Raw genomic sequence first — 24,678 nt, 5'->3', positions numbered from 1 at the left:
TGAAAACAAGAATTATTCATTAAACATTTTAGGACCCAATAGTATTGCTGTGTGCGGTAAGATTTTTCACAAGGAAGGCAAAGTCAAAGATTGATTTTCTTTGCTAGGTTGGCAGTGATTTTGATCATGGTTGCTAAGTGTCATTTATTGATTAGTTTGTGTTACCGCGTTTGAAGCTCAGTTGGACGTAATGGATCATTGAAGGTAGTTTTTGCAAGTGCTCACCGCATCAAAACAAAGGCGCCACTGTATATGTCATTCAACATTGTGACAGCATTGCTGTTCTGTAAAACACACAAGGCTACGGTGGCGCAATCTATGCTTTCCATAGCGGCCGTTTTGGTTATGTTAATGATCCATTTGCAATCAATCGCAAACAGCAATAATCGATATGGACCAATAGTGGTTTCTGCGCTCGTGTACATACACGTTACATGTCACCAACACTACTTAAAGATTGCTGGTTGAAAATATAAACATAGATCAGCTGTTCCCAGCAAAATCAAAGGCAGTATTTTACACCAGCAAATTTGCGCACGTGTTCGTGACACCGCTCGGCGAGAGCTCAATAGGTCTGTGCCACAATAAGGGAGAGAAAAAAAACAGCAATAATTAAAAGTTGCAGTGATTCGTTGACTATTTTTATTTTTGAGTGTACGGTTATGCGTTAAAACTCTAACAGCACCAATTTTAGTAGAATCGCGTTGTCGTGTTTATTGCAGTTGATGTTTTTTTTCGTGCCGTAAGGTTGGCCGCGCATTTTATTTTCCAGACGTCTCTTTCTGCCATCATTTTGTGTGAGCAAGTGAAAAAGTGAAGAATTAAAAACCATAAATATTAAAAAGATATTGTTCGAATAAAACTACTGAACTTGGCTTTACAAACTATTCTTCATAATGTCGCTTTTTGGAATGTTGGGAGACCTGGAGGATGATCCGATTTTCGGGTAAGTAGTTTGTAAATTTACGCTTGGAATCAACTCGCATCGTATGTAAAGATATTATTATGTGGCGTAAATGGCTAAGAATATCAGTAAACTACCGACGGGAATACGATAATCTAGTAATTTCTATTTTGACGTAGAAGAGATTAAGTAAAATTTTTACTGTAATTTGACAAATGCAATGATGTTATTTTGTATACCATGGCAGATCCTAATTACAGTACGAAACCGATATCCGCGCACTAAAATCAATATCAACCTTAACGCCTAGATCCAAGATGGGCAAACATTTTTTTTTTCTGTTGGTAAACTTCTACACATTTGACTAGAACATTTTTGTGTAGACCTTTAAATTGTCGCCCTTACAAAACGTATTCCGTTTAAAAAAGTAATTTAATCCGAACAATCATTCAAACCAATCAAAGTATCAACTCATACAAAATACAGTAATTCGATGACAATGTATAAACTCATGGAGTAATGATTTTTTTTTACAACTCGTCCATCGATTTTGTATGGAAAAGAAAATTCTAAATTTAGATTTTTGACCGGAAAAGTTTTGTAATTTTGCAAAGCGCATGTTAAAATTATGAACTCTTGGCTGATGGTCCATCAAGCATCTAAGATACACATTTATGCATTTTACCGTGATTGTTTGATCTGTTCAGAAGATAAACCGTAAAACCGGGTATCTTTGATAATGCGCGTAACTTTGATAGTCCGGAACCCACAACGTACTAACGAAATAACACAATAGGGTCCTAAAGCCCTGTCCCAATTTTAGTGCCAAACGCTTGAGTTTAGGCCAAAAACACATGTTTACTCAATTTTCTAATGTTTTCCGTTGGTTTAAGCCCAGAAAACATTTTTTTTAGATTTTGTCACATCCTTTGGCTTAAACTCAAATTTTGGGTGTATTTTGTTTTTCGTGTCCCTTACGAAATGTCAGATAGGAACAACCCCCGTGGTCGAACTAAAACCCCTGTGGTGTTTTTGTCGACTAAGCGAACGTCAAACATGATCAAAAGTGTCAAGGTTCATTTATGGACCAAATTTTTAAATTAAATTTTAAACATGATATAGCCATTATTTGAGCGGGAAAAATTGCTAAAGTAGTTACAGTAACATGCTTTTTCGTGTTATTAAATAAAAACAAGATTTCATTAAAAATTTTAGGACCCAATTGGCTTGTTTAGAGGTATTCAGTTAATTTTTACATATTCTTATGCTACGTTCAATGAATTCTTGTTTTTATTTAATAATACGAAAGAGCATGTTATTGCAACTACTTTAGCAAGTTTTCCAGCTCAAATAACGGCTATAACATTTTTAAACTTCAATTTTAAAAATGGTTTCGAATATGAACCTTGACACTTGTGATCTTGTTTGACATTCACTTTTTCGACAAAAATGCCACAGGGCATATAGTTTGAACACTGGGGTTGTTCCTATCTGACATTTCGGAAGGGAAACGGAAAACCAAATATACCCAACATTTGAGTTTAAACCAAAAGGTGTGACAAAATCATAAAAAAATGTTTTTTGTACTTAAACCAATGAAAATCAATTAAAAATTGAGTAAACATGTGTTTCTGCCCTAAACTTAAGCGTTTGGTACTAAAATTGAGACAGGGCTTTAGGACCCTATTACCCCTCGGTAAATTTTACTACAGGACGAGCTGTCATGTAAAATTAAATTTTATCAAGTTTCAAGATTGAAGTCTTTATCAATTAAATTTTACTAAAAAAAATGTGCTCTTTCGATCAAACTACGGCAAACTGCAACTTTTCTATTGCTGAACAACCCAATTTCGTTCAACATAAAAACTTCGTTGTTTCAACTGCAATAAATAAAAAATCACATTTCCTAAATTTCAGAACAACCCGGAATATCTCCGGCATGGTTCTGAATTCAGCATTGTCCATTTATGATAAACAACTGGTACCTTTCAAAGGAAACTGAGGGTGGTTTCTAAAAAATCTAATGGAAATTGGCGAAATGACAGCTATTTGAAAATGTCTTGACGGAGGTCGGTAACGTAAAGGTTAACCACTCTCAGTTTCGATGAATAGTTATAAAATGACAGATCATTTGCTTTACTATTTGTTTCGCGACATAAGATCTTTTTCATTTAACATTTTAACAATTTACAATTATACAACTATACAATTCGATCAGTTGTTCCCTATTTTTTTTTCTTTAAGTATTTCAGTTTTTTCTTTATGTGTTAAAAATGCCATAACAATATTAAACTACTTTGTTCGCAGATCCTAAAATAATCAATAGAATTATTTGATCTAGCATTACATTTTGCAACATCATTAGCACTAGCGCATCAAATCCATTCTATTTGCCATACACCAAAACAGAGTGTCTACTACCTGGAAAACCTGGAATTATCAGGGAGTTTTATTCAACCTGGAAAACACCTGGAATTCTCAGGGAATTACGGCTACACTCAGGAAAAAAATTTCGAACCAGTAATATATTGTGGAATATGTCGTTTTTGTAACACAAAATCTCATTAAGCAAAATTTTCGGCTGCGCCGCTACTTCAAATACATAGTCATTGAATTTTTATTTATTTCTGTTTATTCCGAATAAAACAGCAGGACTTAGGATTACCAAAATGGTAAAGTTAAGTACGATTCCAAGTTCCAGTGGGTTATCTTTCATGAGCATATGGAAAAATTAATTTTGTAGCAAAAGATTAAATATTACAAACAGGCACGAAAAATGGTATATTTTCAGATTAGCAGGTCCCTTTTTGAAGGCTCTTAGGCTTAGTTATTATTTTAATGCATGCCTATAAAAAAGTGTATGTTCTCTAACGAAATTTTCATCAATATGGTCTCTAAAATCATTTTTTTTACCTTAACTCTTTCTTTCCTATATGGTAGCTCCAGAGCTCCTTTTTTCAACTAACTTGAGACAAACCGAACCAGATGAACACTAAATTATGATTCTATACTCATTAGATTATTCAAAAAGTCAACTAAAAAACTATTCGAATATTCAAACTATTGATAAACAATTAATTTACTATTGTAAAACAACCAAAAGTGTTTACACTAGTTTTAAAAAATAAACTGTCTGAAACATTTTTTGTTTAATTACTTTCCTTCAAAACGCTTTTTCATAAAGAAATAATCGATCGTCGTGGAAAAGAGAGGATTAATCAGCTTGCAATGAATTCTAATGCAACATTCTAAAGGCTCCAGAAAAACCTTCAGATACTATTACGTAACTATTTCTTTTCTCCAGTGATTACTTTTAGAATACTATCAAGAACTCCACCGGGGATGCCATCAGCAGTTTTTCAAAGGATGCTTAGAGGAATTTCTTCAGAATTTGGTCCAACTTTCTGGACCTAGAGCACTCCTACGCTACTACCACCAGTAACTTTCACAAAGATTACTTGGAAGAAAAAATCTCAGTATTTCCTCTAGATGTTTTCCACTGATACTTTTACAGATATTGTCAAGAATTACTTCTAGGATTCTTCCCACAGAAGTTCTTCCCCAAAGATTTCGAAAAAATCGATATTTTTACAAGAAACAATACAATAATTCCTACGCATTTTTTCAATTGATCCAGGCATTTTTATAAAGATTCTTTCAAAAAATCATCCACAATAACTCTCCGGAATTGCTCAAATCGTCTTTAGGGCATTATTCGATGAAATCTAATATAAAAATTTCCAAGGATTTCTCGATAAATTGCATCTGGGATTCCTCATTAGGTTCCATTTCTCCAGCATTTCATCAAAATATTATTGCTGCGGTTCAAACATTTCACTAATATGTTTTCAAATACAATGTCCAAATCTCCATGGATTCTTCAAAACTTCTTTCAAGCTTTCACACCATTACTACAGCAATTATTACACTTATTGCTCTGTTCATTTATAGATATATTTTTTCGTGGATTCTGTTCGAATTGCTTCAGAAAACCTTGAAGGACACTATTCAGAGTTTCGAATTTAATTTTTTATCTTGGAAATGTACATAGAAAATCCTAAAAATAAATTCATCTAGAATTTTTTTTCATCATAAATTACACTAGGATTGCCATTAGAAACTCCTCGCGTTTTTTTAATTTTCCATAAAAAAAACCTGAAAATGGTTCTTGACTTTTCCCTTAAGGCAACCCAGAATGAATAACTGAAAAAAATCTTTTAAGACTTCCTTGGGATTTTTTTTTTAATTTTGGGGTCCTTACGTCACGAGTTCGCAGTCACGTCGTGATTCATGTTAGGTTTTTTTGTATCTATTATTCATAGATGGCTTATTTTTGGTTCATGTTTGCTTATTTCTCAGGCAAGAGTTCTATAAAGTTTATATTTCTAAGACCAGCCTTGTTTCCCCATGATATCATTTAGGAAAAAAACAAAACGGCCTCCAGCGAAATATTCTGGGTACGTCATTGAATGTCCATAAATCTGAATCTCATTTTTAAAAAAGGTTATTTTTTCTTTAAGATCAAATAGAATATTTTTTTCATATTTGATTTTGATGATTAAAGACACCGTAACATCGTTAGAACACCCATATATCCCGTATAGCGTTATGAAATTTATGAATGGGTCCTTACTCCTCTTATAATCGGCTTTGGATTGACTTGCGCTCTTATTGCCTAAAATGAAGATGAAATTAACTGCGATACCTTATGCAAATATACCTATAGCCATATAAACAGTTGATGTTTGAACGCGGGTAATGTCCAAACAAGTTATTTCTATAAACCTTTCTTCTTATTTTGGTAAACGTTTGGTAAACAATGAAAGCGCAGCTTTTTGCCCCACCAAACACTGCAGAATGAAAATAAAAAGTTCTCAAATTTGTTAACAAAAAAGAAAGAAACAAAATACCTATATAAACAAAGCATTTATTCTGGATGATATATTGCAATTGCAGGCATCAAATGCGAGCTATGCGCCAGATGAACAACATGATGAACTCGTTGATAGCAAATCCGTTTGGAATGTTTGGAGCACTGGACAACATTACTGGACCATCTTTAGCTGGTCCTCGCGGAGGTCTACAACTGATGCCACATATGGGTCCGAATATGCATATGAATCGACTTTTGAATAACAATGACGGAACGATGTACAGCTCCAGCAGCGTGTTCTCGATGACCTCGGGACCCGATGGACCACAGGTGTATCAAGCCACTTCCAGTACTCGTGCTGGACCGGGAGGGATCAAGGAAACACGCAAAACCGTTCAAGACAGTCGAAGCGGAACGAAGAAAATGGCCATTGGCCATCACATCGGCGATCGCGCACACATTATTGAAAGGGAGCAAAACGTTCACACTGGTGAACAAGAAGAACGTCAAGATTATATCAACCTGGATGATGATGATGCCGAAGATTTTGATCGCGAGTTTCAAACCAAAGCTCGTAGCACGATGCATTTGGGAGGTGGACGCCGGCCAGCTCTTCAGATTGAAGAATTGCCTTCCAGTCAGCCCAAGTGAGTATTTCTCATTGTAACATCATAATATCATTTCATTGATTATACAGCCAATACACGGTACCGTAAAATGCAGCTCAGTAATATGAACATAGCATTTTTATAAGCATCTTGAATTCTAAAAAGCTATAGCTGCTCTTTTTAAATGGGCACTCGAAACAAACAGACTAAGAGAAACGATATGGCTGGTTTGCTTTTGAAAAGAAAAGTAATCGCCTATCTCGATGCGTGGGAAATTACATACCAGAAATGCAACATGAAGCGAACCACACCTCGAATCAAAGATCACCAATTTAAAGCTCGATCGATTGATTAGCTATTCTCTGGTGTTGATAAATCGAACAAGTTTTCAGCTCGAACCGTTGTCTGTTTCTCCAGATTTGTGCTCTTGAAGATTATTCATGTTTCTATATATTAAATTTAGACATGTAGTATTTTTTACCCTTAGTGTAACATTCACAGATCTTCGATTTTACTTACATTTTCGTAAAACTTTCTGGTACTGCTCTTTTACCTTCACTCTTCAGCCCGCCGCATATTCGTGCTATCGCAAACACACCGTACAATGTGACCATGCCGGCGGAAAGTAGCAGTGGCCAATATCAACGTAATTCGGCATCCCCGTCGTCGCCATCGTCATCGTCGGCCAATCGCAATCGAATTACCGGTGCTCCGACTGCACAAACTGTAACACCACGTAGAGGAATTCGATCGCCGACATCATCCCCACTAGCGATGCCACAAGCATCTACAGGAGCAGGCCACATTACGACAAGGTATTAGATTCTTATCAAGTTCCATTAATAGTTATACTGTTCCTTTGTCCCATATCAGTTGAAAATAGATTTGAGTTATTTGCAGAACTTAGCTCGATTTTCTTCAAAATTCAAGAAAAGCTGTTCCCATTGTATACATTGTGCGAAAACAACCCTCTTTTGTGTGTGTCCCGTTTTTAAATTATTTGCTTTCTCAATATCTTAAATCGATATGGGACTATTATGCGAAGACGCCGGCAGTATGATAGCTACCTAAGATTCAATACAAAAAATCCAAATATCATTCCTATATGATTCTGCTGAGTTGCATAAAGTATAATTAAGACATACCTATAAGAGCTTCAATATCTAACATTTTGACATGATCGGATACTGGTGCTATGTTGGTTACTGCTTCCAGTTGTTGTTACCTTCTTTTCTTCTTAGCATTACTTCCTCACTGGGCCAGAGCCTGCGTCGCATCTTGGTGGTCTTTTCCTCGTGTATCGTTTTTTTTTAAAGCAGACTCTGTCTCAGTGCGAACGATAAATTTGAATAAAAGTAAGCTCATTTGTCTTACTATTAATTTTCAGTTGGGTTTTAAATGTGATTTAACTATTTGCCTCAACTTTTTTGCAAGCACTTTTACAAGAAACGACAGTTCATTTCTCGAACAAAGCTGTTTGAAAGATTGGGTTAATTACAATAATATTGTTAATTAATATATTACATGAATGAACTACCAAATATAGACACTTGTCACCGAAGCCGCATATTTTCTATGCAAAGTATTGCCATCAACAGAAAATATTCGCACAAGACCCATTGCTCATGATTGAAATTCTTGCTTATTTTCTTTGCAGTGTTCACCCACATCCTTATAGCATGGCTGGAAGAAAGAATCGTGCCATCAAGGGTCCGTCATCTTCTCCTTACCATCAATAATAGGTTGACATTTAAGAAAAGGTAATAATCAAATGACCACGCGTAATTTTTTCTCGTAGATTTGAAAATTTTAACTATACCATCGCGTGCTATGATAAAATAAATTCTACTGTATGATAAACAATCAGCATTGCTAAATTGCAATCACATTCATTGGCGAATAAAGGCAAAACGGGGCTCCGAACTATTTCCTCTTAGTTATTTTCTATATATCGCTACAGGAATTCAGTAAATAGGTAGGTTGTGCATCGACATAACTAAAACTTTTTTAAATCTCTATTAACATTAATTATAACTGTATATACATGATTGTTTGTAAGTGCAGGTAGTAAATAGTAATGAAAAGCTAAAACTTTCAAAATAACATTGATTTTGTTTTCATAAATAAAACGAAAATCGAAAAATAATAATCAAAATTTGTTTCTATAACTTCAGCAATGTCAAATTCAGTTGTTAAGAGTTCACATCCACTGGCAGCACAGTTTTTGGATTGATACCCAAACAGCTAAATTTAAGGTGATTATAAAACGAAGCCAAACTTGGATTTTTTAAGTGCACAAGACTGGAGAATCTAACAACAGTTCGCGTTGAAAAACCAATCAAATTGCTAGCTTCCTGGGTGGGACCAGTGGGATAGATTTTCAACGCGGAGAACTGTTTGGTTCGTAAGTCTTGTGCTCTTAAAAATTTGAGGTATGGCTTTGTTCTATAATCACCTTAAACATTACACCGTAGCTTTATTATAAATTCAAGTTATCATTTTTGATTTATTAATCTATTATTCTAAACAGAATTATTTTGTTTTCAGCTATTCTGAATTTATTTTGTAAAAGTTGACTATCCCTTTCGGATTCATAACAATGATTTCTTTCACTCACACCAAATTGAATATGGATGCTTTCCCGTTTTGCCTTGCGTATAAAAAACGCGGCGTGTTGATCTGCGCTGCATTATGTCCGCGAATGATAGTTATAAATTTTAATCAATACCACTAACTGTCTGTTTCCTTTCCTTTTACTAGTATTGTTTCAGGGAAGTAAATTGAAAAAAAATTATTTAATTCATTTATCTTTAGATTTTAAGATTATGTATGCGTTTAAGATGTTTTATGTTATGAGAGTTAATTCTAGAATAATGTTTTAGTTGATAAATATGTTCTCGTAAAAGATTATTAATATTAGTGAATTAGATTAAAATATAATTTCGGATTAAACACGACGCAGCATTTTTTATTACCCTATGAACAGTTTCACCGTGTGAATAACATGGTTCCAGTTTTTTTTTTATGGAATGGTCCAGTTTATTGTTAGGCAGGACCTGAGAGCAGGATCGTTACTTCACGCTACCCAGACGGTTCTATCAAGTCAGGTTTATACGTCGGGAAAAAATCTAGATTTCTTTATTTGACGGTATTGAGGCAGATAGATTAGGGGCCGACCATTAATTACGTAAGGACTTATGAGTGAGAGGGGTTTGTGATTTCTTGAGTGGCACACAATTTACGACTGTTTATTTCGTTCTTAAACGCTAATAGTTGGCGCCAGCGGCAAAAAGTACAGACAACAACCATTCGAACATTCAGTTTCTCTCACTGGCCGCGACACTAATGTTTTTATTCAACTCACTGATCACGCTACGCTAGATTCTCAAATTTTTCCAACTTCCAACACAAGTGCATGGAAGAATGGTAGTCAAGAACTGTCAAAACGTATGGAAAATAATGAAAAGTGTGAGTTACAAGCAATTAGGAAACTGGATCGTAAAAGTAGTGATTAGAAATCAAACGTAATGTGAATATATAACTTTTTGTGTTTAGTTCATGTTTGAACATCGCCCTATTTTCATACAAAAAGTATTATCTTGGAGGAAGGGGGTTGAAAATGCTTAAAAAGGCCTTACATAATTAAGCCCCTTAGTCGCATTTAGATAAATTTAGGTATATGAAAAAAAACGGGAATTTAACTCAATGTCAAATGGTCTTATCTTCAAAGGAAAGACTATTTCTGGATATACAGTATTGGACAAAACATTTGCAACTTTTTCGATTTTCCATACAAAATGATCAACTTTGGTAAGCTAGATCTCAGTTATTTATGAACCGATTTAAATGAAATTTTCGCAGAACATCAGATATAACTTGAATTTTAACATATATTTTTGTATAATTTTTCCAATCACGAGTTTATAAGTTATAACGGATTAACTAAGGGTTTATTCACAAATTTCATAACGCTAAAAGTTGCCATTTTTGATACCCATCCACCCCCTTGTAACGCATTTTGTAAGAATATTTTTCAAATTTTGTATGAGCTGTAACTTTACGAGGGCACCCACCCACCCCCTTCAGCGTTATGAAATTTGTGAATGGGCCCTAAAGTGTAATTTTCGACGAAAAATTCAAAACAATTTATCTCAAAATCTGATAGCTCCACACAAAAATTGTCTTCAGCAAACTTGTTCATCTCGTTAACCCTCTCTTTCCCATGGTAGCTCCAGAGCTCCACAACTTTGCACGAATATATTTTTTTATATATCAAATTATTTTAAACGGTTTTTTCTCAGAATGGTTTGTTCCTACGTCATTAATAATACATTCGACAAAAAACTGTAGGAAGTTACTCGAAAACCAAATAAAATTAGAAATTGTTCGACAAATACCGATTTTTCCAACGAATGGCGGTTTTTAGTACGCTGAAAAGCGTATATGTTGCCATGAAAGTGTTCCAATTAAATTATCGGCATCATAATATAGATGCGTAGAACCTCCATAGTGATTAAAAACGTAATATTTTTACTTACTTTTTCCGTAAACTTAAATTTGATTGTGGAGCACCACAGCTCCATTGGGCAGATAACAGCAAAAACTGAATGACTGTCATTGCGCATACTCCAATGCATAAGTTTGGTCAGATCACTTATTTCACGTTTGAGCGATGCCGTATTAATTGAAAGTGAAACTTTTTTTGTTGAAGTTCAGTAAACACTGCACCGCTCAAACGTCAAATCGTGTTCCACCCGTCCCACCGACCATTTTGTTTTCAACACGACAAGGTTGAAGCTGTTTACTTTAAAAAATCACACAAAATTCCCCTGAAATGAGTGACAGTGAAGGTGATTTTATTGGTTTCTCGGAAGATGAAACCGAATGCGTTTTTTCTTCATTGGAAAACACAGGAAACAATTAAGTTCATGAATTCTTTCGACTTATTCCAGACACTGTCGACGTTGAATCCGGTTGGTAAAGGCATTGAAGCGATTTAAAATTCAATTTTGACCCTGTACTTTTTCACATTCCAGACAACGATAGTAACTAGAATTAGAACGCTTTTCTGAAAAGCCGATCCTATCCGTTTTTATGGTACATCTGATAGTGAAGATCAGGATGGAACCAGTGGATGGGATCAAGCCGCTTCTGCATCCGTTAAACCCAAAATAAGACGGGTCAAAAATCTACTGGTAGAAAGCTAAAGAAAATGCAGGTAACAACGTGGGCAGTATCTGCGAAAAAACGTCACAACTCCCGATGAACTCCACCAAAAGATAATACACGAGATCCTCCAGCATGTTCATTGTCTCTGTCAGCACCCCCATTAAGGATTTTACTCCTTACCAGTATTTCAAATCACTTTTAATTTTTCTAAGCGAAGATAATATTTAACCTTTGTGCTGTTGGTCATTTAATACTTAGAGCAAACGCCGAGGACCTGGGATCGAATCCCATCCACGAGATAGTCACTTAAGATAACAAAGTTATAGTGACGACTTCTTTGGAAGGGAAGTAAAGCCGTTGGTCCCGAGATAAACTAGCCCAGGGCTAAAAATCTCGTCAATAAAGATAGAAAAAAATAATACTTGCTTCACAAAAAGTACGCTGTATGCCCATTGGAGCTCAGGAGCTCCATTTATTTTTTTGACAATTTTTTGCTTGTTCAATAATTTTGACCTAAATAAAAGATATTTGCTCAACAACTTCGAATGAAAAGACTGTTTTCTATTTTCATTTACTTGAAATCGCCGTGGGAAAGAAAGGGTTAACAGGTACAACTTTGCTGGAGATTCCATGAAAAAAAGGCCTTACGTAATGGACTTATCCACGGTCTTCTTTTATTGTCGATTTTCTTTTTCTTTTCCGCTGTAAATGCGGGACGTGTTTACATAAAATGACATCCGGACCAACATCCAGTGAATGAATGTTCACCGGATGAACATTGAGTGGATGCATGTGCATCGAAATTGTTCATTTTTTGTAAACACGGCCCGCAGTAGGGTAACAGTCGTATTTTGGACCCCCTAAGGACGTGATTTTAGTTTTGTGTCCTTATTAATTAATTGCACAGCGTAACAATGTCAAAGAACATGTCAAAATGTTGAGAAAAACTTCCTCTACGAGATAAAAATACCCAAACGGTCATGTAGGATCCAAAAAACGTCGAAAATAATTGAACTGTGAAGCACTGTTTCTCATTATTTTGGATACACCAATACATTTTGGACCCCCGGCATTTTTTTATCGTTTGGCGACAAAGTCTATGACACTGGATGTATAATATGCTTGCCATCAATCGATCGACAATGGAAAACCGAAGAAATTCAACGCTTTTTGTCCAGAAATTTGAAAAAAGTTTTTGTTTACATTTGAAAAATTTCTGACGGCTTTAATGTCTGTGTGTAACGTGTTGTAACGGTTGCATGGATGCACCGATTAAATTAAATTAATTTCAGATAAAATAAACACATTTTCTTTATACAAACGGTTGATGCAAGTGCGGAATAGTCCTATCTTTCCAAATGGCATGCAAATTGAGTGGGTCTTTCGATTTAAACTGGGAAATTTGCAGGAAAATGGCCAAGGGGGTCCAAAATATATAGGTCCAAAATATATTGGTTACCCTAAAGGTTTTCTTTCCGCTGGAAGCTGCAGCGTGACGTCATCGTAGATTAGTCCATTAAGCCCCTTAGTAGCATTTAGATAAGTTTAGGTATATGAAAAAACGGGAATTCAACTCAATGTCAAATGGTCCTATCTTCAAAGGAAAGACTATTTCTGGATATACATATTTTCTTTCAATTATTAGTGTAACGGTAGATTTTTTGTCAATTTTTGAATTGTGTGCGATTATCCTGTGCACAAAGAACATCCGTTAGAAGACGCAAGTAGTACTCTCTTTTGCAGATAGGATCATAAGATATGTTTATACTAGAGTGTCCATCCCGGGACAAAAAATCCCAGGATTTGACAAATTTCGGGATTTCCCGTTTCCCGGGATATTAGCTCTGACATCCCGGGAATCCCGGGATTCCCAATGTACGTAGGATTTGATGAAAACCACTAAATTTCAATGAAAAACAATAACATTTTTCCATACTATCAAGCCTTATTTGATGAAATATAAAAGCATAATGAAAAGAGCAAAAAACGGGTAACTATTTTCATGAAAAGATGATTTTACCATATATTTCTATTTGTCTAGTTGCAAAGTTTTAATGCTTTTCTCTTTAACATTTTTGCTGTTTTTAAAGCGTAGGCTGAGAAATTTAATTTGAAAGTACACCTTAACTTCAGTCAATAATTTTCTTATAGCATAATATTTTACAATACCTTTAATGATCATTAATCAAAAATTACTATACGTCCATTCATAAATGTTATGGGTAATTTGAAAAAAAAAATCCTAGCAAGTTCGACTAATTAAACTAAGTTTTGATTTTTGTTGAGTTACTTACTTGATACTTGATGGGCTACAATCCGCTACGTTGAATCTACGCCGAATGGATAATTCTTCTCCACTGGCTCGGTCCTGAGCCAATCGCTTCCAGTCGCCCTGAACGTTAAGTGCCCTTAAGTCCTCTTCAACTGCAAAAAGCCAACGTGTGCGCGGCCTACCACGAAGCCGACGGCCTCGTCCGGGTTCTCTACTGAATATTATTTTTGCTTGTCGTTCTTCCGGCATTCGTACCACGTGACCAGCCCAACGCAGCCTGCCGTGTTTTATGAGCTTGATAATATCCACTTCTTTATATACTTGGTACAACTCATGATTCATGCGGCGCCGCCAGATGCCATTTTCTTGTTTACCGCCGAGTATTGTTCGCAGCACTTTACGCTCAAAAACTCCAAACGCTTTCCGGTCGACCTCTTTTAACGTCCAGGATTCATGGCCGTATAGGGCAACCGGAAGGATAAGAGTCTTATATAGCGCGAATTTTGTTTTCGTCTGCAGGCTACGGGACTTAAGCTGGTTACGGAGCCCGTAAAAAGCCCTATTCGCAGCTGCAAGACGCCTTTTCACCTCGCGGGTAACATCATTATCGCAAGTCACTAAAGTACCAAGATACACAAATTCTTCCACTACTTCAAATTTTTCACCACCTAGCACCACTTCACGATTGGAACCACGCTGTCTACCAGCGATCATGTACTTAGTTTTGCTGGTGTTGACGGTAAGTCCAATCCTCGCTGTCTCCCTTTGAAAAGGCACGAATGCCTCTTCTACGGCTCGACGATCAATTCCGATTATATCGATATCGTCCGCAAAACCCAGGAGCATATGCGACCGGGTGACGATGGTACCGCTTCTTTGCACGCCCGCTCTCCTTATAGCTCCTTCGAGAGCAATGTTGAACAAAAGATTCGAAAGCGCATCTCCTTGCTTCAATCCATCTAAGGTTACGAAGGAGGTTGAAGTCTCATCCGCAACCCGCACACTTGATTTCGATCCATCCAACGTTGCACGAATCAGTCTAATCAGTTTCGCCGGAAAACCGTGTTCTACCATTATCTGCCATAACTCATTTCTCTTTACTGAATCGTACGCCGCCTTGAAATCAATGAACAGATGATGTGTCTGCAAGTTGTATTCCCGGAACTTATCAAGGATTTGTCGCAAGGTAAACATTTGATCCGTCGTTGATCGGCCCTCACGAAAACCAGCTTGGTATTCGCCGACGAAGGACTCCTCCAGCGGTCTCAATCTGTTGAACAGAACACGTGACATTATTTTGTACGCCGAATTGAGGAGCGTTATTCCTCGGTAATTGGCGCACTCCAATCTGTGGCCCTTCTTATACAGAGGGCAGATGAGGCCCTCCAGCCAGCTAGCAGGCAATTCTTCTTCCTCCCATATCCTTAACAGAGTACGGTGCAGCATTTCGTACAGCTGCTCACTACCGTGCTTGAAAAGTTCGGCCGGGAGCTCGTCTTTTCCAGCAGCCTTACAGTTCTTCAACTCCTTAATCGCTCTTCTAACCTCATCTAGCGTCGGGGGCTCCACAGCTTGTCCATCGTTGCTGATGATTAATCTGTTCTCAGACGCGCTCGTGTCCTCTCCATTCAACAATTGCTCGAAGTGTTCTTTCCACCTGGCAGCCACCAAGATTTTGTCTGTCAGCAAGTTACCTTCGCGGTCATTGCACATGACGGGAGACGGCGCAGTTTTTCTCCGTACGCCATTGACAGTTTCGTAAAATCTCCGCATATCGTTTTGTTCGATGCTGTTTTGCGCCTCAGTAATGATGTCTTCTTCATACTGCCTTTTCTTTCTGCGGTGAATTCGTTTCTCGGCTGCTCTAGCTTCCTTGTACCGCTCTCTATTCTGCCGGGTACCAGACACTAACATCCGACTTCTGGCAACATTCTTCTCATCCGTCACATTCTGGCACTCCTCATCAAACCAACCGTTTCTGGGTCGTCTCTGAGCAGTACCTATCACCTCTCGCGCTGCTGTGCTCATCGCACCGTGGATAGACTCCCACAGATTGTTGAGGTTTTCGCCTATGTTGTATCCCCTTATCCGCTTATCAAGCTTCCGGCGGTACTCGTCTGCTACACCTTCTGTTGATAAGCGCTGGATATTGAAACGCAACGGTCGCTGTGTTCTTGTGTTCGCCACGGTAGACAACCGTGCACGAATTTTACTAACAACGAGATAGTGATCAGAGTCGATGTTTGGGCCTCTAAAGGTCCTCACATCGATGACATCCGAGAAATGCCGACCGTCCACCAAAACGTGGTCTATTTGGTTGCAGAGCTCGCCATTTGGGTGCATCCAGGTGTGCTTTCGGATGTCTTTGCGTGCAAAGTAGGTGCTGCTGATGGCCATCCCTCTAGCTGCAGCAAAAGTTATTAGCCTTAGGCCGTTGTCATTGGTGGCGGAGTGAAGGCTCTCCGTACCAATTATAGGGCGGAAAAATCCTCTCTTCCGACCTGAGCGTTGGCATCCCCGATAACAACTTTTACGTCATGTTTTGGGCACTCTCCGTAGGTCTTGTCGAGTCAATCATAAAACGCATCCTTCGTGTCGTCGGGTTTATCGTTTGTCGGCGCATAGATGTTGATCAGACTGTAGTTGAAGAATTTGCCCCGTATCCTCAATACGCAGATTCGTTCATTAATCGGTTTCTACCGCATAACACGCTTCATCTGCTTCCCGATCACTATGAATCCGACGCCATGCTCTGCCTTATCGCTGCCACTATGGTAGATGTTGTATTTGAAAGCTGTGTTGGCGACGGGATCCACCGCCCTGAATTCACGTTCTCCAGTTCTAGGCCATCTTACTTCCTGAATAGCAGCCACGCTCACTCCACCTTCTGCAATTCACGAGCCAAAAGGCTCACTCGTCCGGGTTCATTTAACGTCCTGACATTCCAGGTACCGAGTTTCCAATCATAGTCCTTATTTCGTTGCCAGGTCGGTTGCCGAAAATATCGTTCGTTATTTCTCCTTTCTCCATTTTTCGTGGTAGGTAAGAAATTCGATATGCTACCTTACCAGGGTCGCGATACCTACATCACGATGGTGGGGCTGCCACCTTAGGTGTAGCTGACGTGATACAGCATTTCATACTCAGCCGCTGGATGCCAGAACAGACGCTGTTTGAGCCGCACCTCCTTGGTGGACAGACGCTCGAGACGCACCTCCTCACTCTAGCAGATGTCAGAAGGACAACAGCGCCCAGGCTGCACTACCAGCTAAGTACGCAACCCTTAGCTGGCGGTCTTTGTCATCATTTGACCCGTGGAAGCGTGAGGTAGGGACTTGTGAGGACCAGAGCTATGTTGGACGCTCCTTCCTAGTTGTCGGCTCACCATTTCACAGCCCTTTTTTTTTGTTGAGTTACTTCATCAAAATAAGAAAATCATATGAAAAATGTGATGTTATAATTGACATATTATCTTAGACAGTTTCATTATCTTGTCATGTCGTTGAAAAACATACACCCGATTCTGTTTTTGCACGGATTTTTTTTACACGGCCGTGCAAAAAAAGTTTCCATACATTTTTTTCCGCCAAAACCTTATTTTTGTATGAAACGCCGAGAAATGATGTTACACGGTTTTTGAAATTTTGAACTGACAACTTTTTTTGCACGGTACGCATCTCCCGTGCAAAACAGAATCGGGTGTATTGTTGAATTTTTACTTCCATTTCAATCAAAACATTAGTTTTATCAAAAGTTTGAGAAATCCCGGGATCCCGGGATTTCCCGGGACAAGCTTACATTTTCGTCCCGAATCCCGGGACGTACAAAATAGTCGGGAAATGGACACTCTAGTTTATATACTGCTTCGCGACTAAAAATGGGTGAACCACCGTGCGAAGTTTGATTTTTTACCAACTTCGCCGCGTCGCAACTCGATTCTCAATAGTGCGCATAATGCACACTGCGGAGGGCATAGATGCGCACTATAGCGAAGCGACTCGCGACGCGGCGAAGTTGGTCAAAAATCAAACTTCGCACGGTGGTTCACCCATTTTTAGTCGCGAAGCAGTATACTGATATGTTCTAAACATATAATAATATACGGTAACACGGGAAACCGTGTTATTTTTCCTATCATTTGTCTCACTCTAACAATTTTCATCAAAACTTTGCAGAAGCAAATCTCGAGTTTTAGTAAATCGATGAAGCCAGAGGCGTCCCGTGAGGAATTTGTTTACCTACTGATTTGCACAAACCGTTAAATTAAACTACGAAAACGTAATTTTGCAATTGGGTTTTAAAATATATTTCAGTAAAAAAAATGATCCACATTAAAATATAATTTCCAATACTGGATGCAATCTTCAAATGGTTTGTTTGTTACTAATTAAACGTTTTCATTAGAAATCCTTTATAAGAGAGATTTGCGGAAGCTGACATTTCTGTCAAAGTGTGAGCCAATCGAGCAGCGAGAGCTGTCAAAGTGTTAGCCAAACGAACATGCGTTATGTTTGTTTTGAACTTTTCTTGAGCAGTAATGTAATCCGCTTGAAATTATTTCGGTAAAAGTAATTTTGCATGAAGCAAAAAAATGAAATGCTTTACTTTTTTGAATTTTTGTCAATGCGATTTGTAGTTTTTGATTTTTTCGGTTGTTTATTAGTTTTGATATGTAGCTCAAAGATCTAAAACGAAATAAAATACACTTTATAGCAATGAGGAAGTCATGTCCGTGTTACAATATTATTCTCGACGCCGAGCAAAATCAGCACTGCTGGTCTGTTGCCAAATCATTCCATTTTACTTCCGCTTATCTCTCTATAAAGGATCACTAGGTAGGGCTTTTAAGTGCTAGACGAAGGGTACCTCTATGACCGACCGGTCCGTTGATGGATTGTTTTGAATCCATACGGCCAAATGTTGGAGAGCACACACATAACGCCTAGAAATCCTTCATAAGATAAAGGATCACTAGTTTTCATATTTATTTTCTTCGTTTTTTTTTCTCACTTGTTATTAATTTTAGGCATTATACGATGCAAGCCAGAAAGACTTCTAACGATTAGGACATTTTTTTTATTTTGAAGTTTCTTCGAAAATGAGAATTTCCATTTTCTCTAACGATGTGCTAAATGATAATTCTTGTTATTTAGCTTGTGATTTGTATCACAATATGTTAGTTTTCGGACGATATTCAGCCATGGGACATATCCTTGAACACTATTTTTGACATTTACATCAAGGCCTTTATGTTGGAACATCTCGGATTCTAAAGATCCTATTCTATGGATCTAAAAGGCCGACTTATGCCCCTACTCACGTTTTCAAACTGGAGAAATAGTAGGCAAACGTTTCTGATCTTCTTATTTCAAGCGTTCTGCTACTGCAAAAATCCAAAAGTATACTGTTGTTAGATGCTTCTATCATGAGATAAGTGCCTTTGAAGTTTAAGTGCAATCTTGGAATTAGGATTCAAAACTGTTACACCTTTAAGTAAAATGATAGTTGACTGTTGAACGCTGAAACCCACTTTACGGGCCGTCGAGCTACATATTTATTTTGCAAATCATTTCATAGCCACATAAATTTTGTTCCAATCAATATCGCGCGACACCTGAAAGGTCCATGCAATATTCATACGCATAACGCCATATAGTTGTCGTTTTCTCTTCCAACAGCAGACGTCGCGACGCCAGTTGCGCGCGTTTTCTCGATTCTCGCAAACCGCGCCATGGGCAATTTCTCTCTCTTGGGTGCACAAAGTGGAGTGCACCAGATTTTACCTATGCAACGCCACTGTTGGTCTAGAAATGTCAATACATTTTTGACACGCCCTCGTAACGCTTTTTGTATGAATATTCTACAACATTTTGTATGAGCCGTAACACCACTAGGAAATCCGACCACCCCCTTCAGTGTTATGAAATTTGTGAATAAGCCCTTGCTGTTTGAGCGAGCCTATGGGATGGAGAATCAAACGGTGGAGACTGGGTTTGTTCACTGAGAGCGATGCACCAATTAGGCAAAGAAGCAATTCCATAATATGAATGTTGCGAGTATTGGGAATTATAAAGTACATTTTTATTCTATTAGTTTGAAATCTTCGACTGCGTAGTGCACCAAGTGCACCTAGGAAGAGACGCCACTGGATGAAGCTGAAAATTTTATGGGTTGTGACTACATATATAGAATCATATGATAAATTTTTCCCATCGATATATGGAGTAGTGCTTGAGATTTGCTTTTTCAAATGGATAGGGTGATTATAACCTTCGGGCTGTCGCGAAGGTTGTGATATATATGCTATAATTTTGCAACAAAGATATCTATTGACACCAAACAAAAATGTATTCCTCAAGAATCTTCTTAAAAACAATACTCGACAGTTTTTGTTTACAGTATGGCCCTTTATAATACAGTAAATTTAACAAATATACATAGAAGTCGTATAATAATGAACGCACTATATACGGTTCAAGCAGACCATCATTTGAAAACGGCATATCTCAAAATCCACATAACTTCGAAACTTGGGGTCTTCAGTAAAGTTGTTCTGGAGGTGGAGCGCTATCTGATGGTACCTCATTTAGTTTGGAATTTGACCGCTAGGTGGCACTAGTGAGCATGGAACATTTACTTTTGTTTTGTAGATATCTCAGGAGCTCATCCATTTAGAAAGTTGGCGTTTTCGGCAAAGTTGTTCAATAACTCAAGGGCTTTATTGTTCGAGCTAGTTGATTCAAATTTGCCACCAGGCGGCGCTAGTGAGCATAAAATTTTGTTTTGCAACATATCACAAGAGCCTGGCCACTTAGAACGATAGCGTCTTCGGCAAAGTTGTTCAGTACCTCAAGGGATATCGTTATTTGAACCAAGAAATTCGAGATTTTGAAACCAGGCGGTGCTAGTGAGCATGCCTGGTGGCAACATTGGCTATAATAACGATAACATTGACGAAAACGCCATCTTACTAAGTGATCAGACTTCTGCATTTGCAAAACAAATGTTTCATGCTCGCTGGCGTCCCTTGGTGGCAAAATTTTGAATTGAATAGCTCGAACAATGAAAACCTTTGAGCTACTGAACAATTATATCGAAGACTTCATCTTTTTAAATGGTCAGTATACTGAGATATCCGCAAAACAAAAGTTTCATGCAAACTACCGCCACCTGATGGCAAAATCTCATATTTCTTGGTTCAAATAATGATAACCCTTGAGCTACTGAACAATTTTGCCGAAGACGCCATCTTTCTAGGTGGACAGGTTCCTGAGATATTTACAAACCAAAACTTTCATGCACACTAGCGCAGCCTGGTTGCGGAATTCCGTATCGGAATGACCACCTCATGGCAGCTTTTGATCTCCTTAACAACTTTGCCGAATATGGTTTTTCTATATTTTAACTAGATCGTGAGATATTTCATGTTGCACATGAAAATCCAAGGGAGTTGTACAAAGTACAACGCGAGACTACTCGCGTTACAAACATTTGCGCGACAACCGAAAGGATAATGCCGTCCCGTGCGGCCATTAACATCATATTTTTCGTCTCCATCTGCTATTACATTTGTGAGCCTCTTTGTTGTATTTTGTTGAGCTATCAGTACTACGTGTTGTGTGAAAAATTATCGCACCGGCTTACAAAACGCCTGTAGATTGTCGTTGTTAGGTACATCAAACCGTTTATGTGTCTTCTGTGCGATCATTCTTTAGGAATCATAACTAGCGGCAAATGTGGTGTTGGCAGGGCGTGTACCGAGATCTTAGTCGCGATGCCGCACATTGTAGGCATAAATGGTACCGAAAATAAAGCTTGATGTGAAAATAATTATGATGACCTATCCCAATGTATTGTCGCAAAATATTTCAACAATTTGACTGACCATGGTAAGTTCAAAACATTTCAGCAGATCTTTACCGTTCAACACAGGAGTGGTTTTTTTTTACTTTTTCTCGATTTGCTTGCGTTTTGCTCGAGAGTGCTCGGTGATGGTTTCAGCAATCGAATTCGTTTCGCGCGACTCGTTTTTTTATCTCCTGTGTGTTTTAAGCGTGTTAACTTAAAAATTGAATGTGGTTTGTGGATGCTCGGTTCGGGATGGATTATGAACTGCAGTGTTTTGTCGATTTGTCGTACGGTGCGTGGTCGTTGAGTTATCTGTTCGTTCAAAATGAATCGTTATGCAATCTATCAACTGTAATCGATAACTGAGATACCAGTACTTGTTTTAAAAATAGATAATACAAATGTTTCAAACTGAATGCAGAAATATTCAGATTTTCATTAAAAAAACTATCAATGTTACCATAAAACGTGGTACCTGCTTACAGAATCATATGAATCAAAAACCAACAATGCTCCGTTTTGTCCATTTTATTGTAGCATCATGACAAATTTTCTCGTACAGATCATTTTTTAACATGTCTTCGTCTCAGATAATTTAAGTTATAACCCGGTAGGTTTAGTTCACTATTTCAAACATTTCACGTGTCACAGTACCGACTGGTTGGGAGTCTTCTTGCGTTTTGCATTTTGGATTTTGATATTCAGTAACCGGTTGATCCTGGAATCATCAAAACGAGCCATAGCTTGCACTCGGTCATTTGTTTCCTGCATCGCTCGATGGTAGACTTTTTCTGTTGATAAAGGTCAATTATTTAGTTCGATAGTTATTAATACAGCTTCCTATCAACACACACTTACCCTTAATGAAGCTTAATTTTTCGGGTTCCAGTTGTATACTCGGCGTTGAATTGTTGCTAGCATTATTCGATTTCCGTCCGGTCACGCTACTCACGGCAAGCCTTTCGTGTCCCCATAGAGCCAAAGCCAATTTGCTGACGAATCTCAGGTCGTACTTTTCTCCCGGTTCAACCGAATCAATATCGACCATCGTTTGATAGGGAATCAGAGAATCTCTTACTACAACATCTCCATTATCCTGACGAACGAAAAAAATATGAATAACTTTATATGTGTGATCAATTTAAAAGAAACCCTAATGTATACTGTGACAATAGTTAAATGTTTAATCTTATCGTTTTTTTTGTTTGTTTAATCTTTAATCTTATATCATCAAGATCAATCATTTAGCAAATGTTCGATAAACAAAATGTTTGTTTTAGCGCTTTAGTTTTTAGTTCAAAATACTACGTCCACTAGTTGGGACCACCCCCATCCCCCTAAAATGCAACGTATTCTATAGACAACCCCTATTGATAAAGTATTTTAATTTCAGTAAATCGTTTGAAAGTTTTATCAAAAACTTGATGTGAAAACAGTGCCCAGTAAGAATTAAGCTTGGACTATATCTTGACCTTACCAATGTATAAGCACCACTCTTCATCCTATCAGTCGGGGCCGGTTGCACTTGTTGCTGTAGTTGAGACGATACAGCAACCGGCAATGAAGCGACCGATACTGAAGATGTCGAAGGCAGGTATTTGGAGTCACTCGTTGGAAAAGCTTTAGATGACGCCAGAAAGTGGTCCGGTATTGTTGGACTGGCCAGCAAATTCGTGGGATTACTCGCTCTCAGTTTCTCCGAGAGCTCTCGATTGATCTTCACAAGATCTGTATTGCGAACGTGGAACTCCTTGAGCCTTACAACCAGTTGGCTGTTTCGTCTTTTGAGTAATTCATTTTCCCTTCTAAGTCGTTCTATTTCCTCAAAGGGGGAAACTGCCGAGGAAAATGTTTGATCTGAACGTTCGTCGGGTGGTTTGTCATATTCATAGAATTCTTCTTCCATGAAGTCTAGTTCAGGATCGTTTGTACCATGTGTTATCAATTCGCTGCGATCAGTGGTGTGCCAATTTTCATTTAGGTTTCGTTTTATCCGTTTGGTATACGGTTGATCGTTTCCACATCCAATCGATTCTGTCCCACTCAAAGAACTTGCTCTGAAAGTGAAATAAGATTTAAATTTGTCCAAATTTGCAATTCATCTCCTACTTACTGAAATTCGTTTACTATCGAATCCAACAATCGATTTTGCGACAGATTATTCCCATTGGAGTCTGATTGCGCCCGATATTGTTCGTTTAAAAAGTTGTTCAATACTTCCTCATCCCCGGTTTGATTATAATTGTAGCCTTCGTCAATCTTTTCCTCTTTAATGTGCATATGCTGTTGTAATGTCTCCTGCAATGAACCATTGTTTCCTGCATCCGGTCGCATTTTTCTGTTCGATTGGATTTGCTTGATTTGTAAGTAGAAGCGGTTGAAATTTTCCAGCTGCTGGCAGCAGTTCAAACAAACGAATCCGTCGTTTTGGATTTGTTCCTCCGGAAAATACTTTTGAATAAGGGCGCCGATTGCCCGACTAATGCCCTGCTCGCTTTGGATTGCCACAAATCCTTCGTGTTTTGCGGAATACTTCACAGTGAAGCATAAGATACAGTGCATTTGATTTGACGATTGTTTGTGCTGCTGATTGTTTAAATCCATACTTCAATAAAGATTACTTTCACTGGCAAAACTTCACGAAGTCTTCATAATTTTTGTATTTTGAATGCGTTCTTGTTTTGTTGTCAACTTTCAAAAAAAAAACACCGAAGGCGAGAACAAAGAGGATTCCGCAAAACATCATCAAATGACAGTCGTGAAATGAAACGACACTGAACTAATTATTCTAGTGTTTTTTACACGAATTATAACATGAGATGAGAAGTCGTCAAAATAGGGTGGGGTCAAAATAATGCCCTGTCCCAATTTTAGAACCAAACGCTTAAGTTTCGGCTACACATCTTTACTCAATTTATAAATGTTTCTCATTGGTTTAAGTTTTTGTCGACTAACTGAACGTCAAACATGATCAAAAGTGTCAAGGTTCAAATTTGGACCCATT

At 37.9% G+C, this 24,678-nt stretch overlaps 2 protein-coding genes across 3 annotated transcripts; one reads left to right on the top strand and one right to left on the bottom strand.

Annotated features, from left to right (window-relative positions):
• The first annotated feature begins 763 nt into the window (after positions 1–763).
• Positions 764–9,167, top strand: LOC5563911 (myeloid leukemia factor). 2 transcript variants are annotated; one of them, XM_001648174.2, is made up of 5 exons: positions 764–946; positions 5,861–6,424; positions 6,952–7,200; positions 8,043–8,145; positions 9,146–9,167. In XM_001648174.2, the coding sequence occupies exons 1-4, from the start codon at positions 897–899 to the stop codon at positions 8,122–8,124; spliced, it is 945 nt and encodes a 314-aa protein (XP_001648224.1). In that variant the 5' UTR covers positions 764–896; the 3' UTR covers positions 8,125–8,145; positions 9,146–9,167. The 2 variants fall into 2 exon arrangements, with proteins under 2 accessions (XP_001648224.1, XP_001648225.1); XM_001648175.2 differs by lacking the exon at positions 9,146–9,167 and having other exon boundaries at positions 771–946; positions 8,043–8,686.
• Positions 9,168–22,187: 13,020 nt separating this feature from the next.
• On the bottom strand, positions 22,188–24,388 carry LOC5563909. The gene is made up of 4 exons (XM_001648178.2): positions 23,788–24,388; positions 23,152–23,731; positions 22,533–22,770; positions 22,188–22,465 (listed from the first exon to the last, which is right to left on the bottom strand). Exons 1-4 carry the CDS (start codon positions 24,276–24,278, stop codon positions 22,320–22,322), a joined length of 1,455 nt encoding a protein of 484 aa, XP_001648228.1. The 5' UTR covers positions 24,279–24,388; the 3' UTR covers positions 22,188–22,319.
• Between the last annotated feature and the right edge of the window lie 290 nt (positions 24,389–24,678).

This window comes from Aedes aegypti, chromosome 3 (assembly GCF_002204515.2).
Source record: "Aedes aegypti strain LVP_AGWG chromosome 3, AaegL5.0 Primary Assembly, whole genome shotgun sequence".
In the NCBI taxonomy this organism is placed as follows: domain Eukaryota; kingdom Metazoa; phylum Arthropoda; class Insecta; order Diptera; family Culicidae; genus Aedes; species Aedes aegypti.
This window is presented reverse-complemented; position numbering and strand designations above follow the sequence as displayed.

Coding starts and splice junctions, on each gene's coding strand:
- LOC5563911 (XM_001648174.2), top strand. CDS start 897: ATGTCGCTTTTTGGAATGTTGGGAGACCTGGAGGATGATCCGATTTTC. Junction 6,425..6,951: donor TTGCCTTCCAGTCAGCCCAA/GTGAGTATTTCT, acceptor TTCACTCTTCAG/CCCGCCGCATATTCGTGCTA. Junction 7,201..8,042: donor GCAGGCCACATTACGACAAG/GTATTAGATTCT, acceptor TTTTCTTTGCAG/TGTTCACCCACATCCTTATA.
- LOC5563909 (XM_001648178.2), bottom strand. CDS start 24,278: ATGGATTTAAACAATCAGCAGCACAAACAATCGTCAAATCAAATGCAC. Junction 23,732..23,787: donor TCGATAGTAAACGAATTTCA/GTAAGTAGGAGA, acceptor TTTCACTTTCAG/AGCAAGTTCTTTGAGTGGGA. Junction 22,771..23,151: donor AGAGTGGTGCTTATACATTG/GTAAGGTCAAGA, acceptor TTCGTTCGTCAG/GATAATGGAGATGTTGTAGT.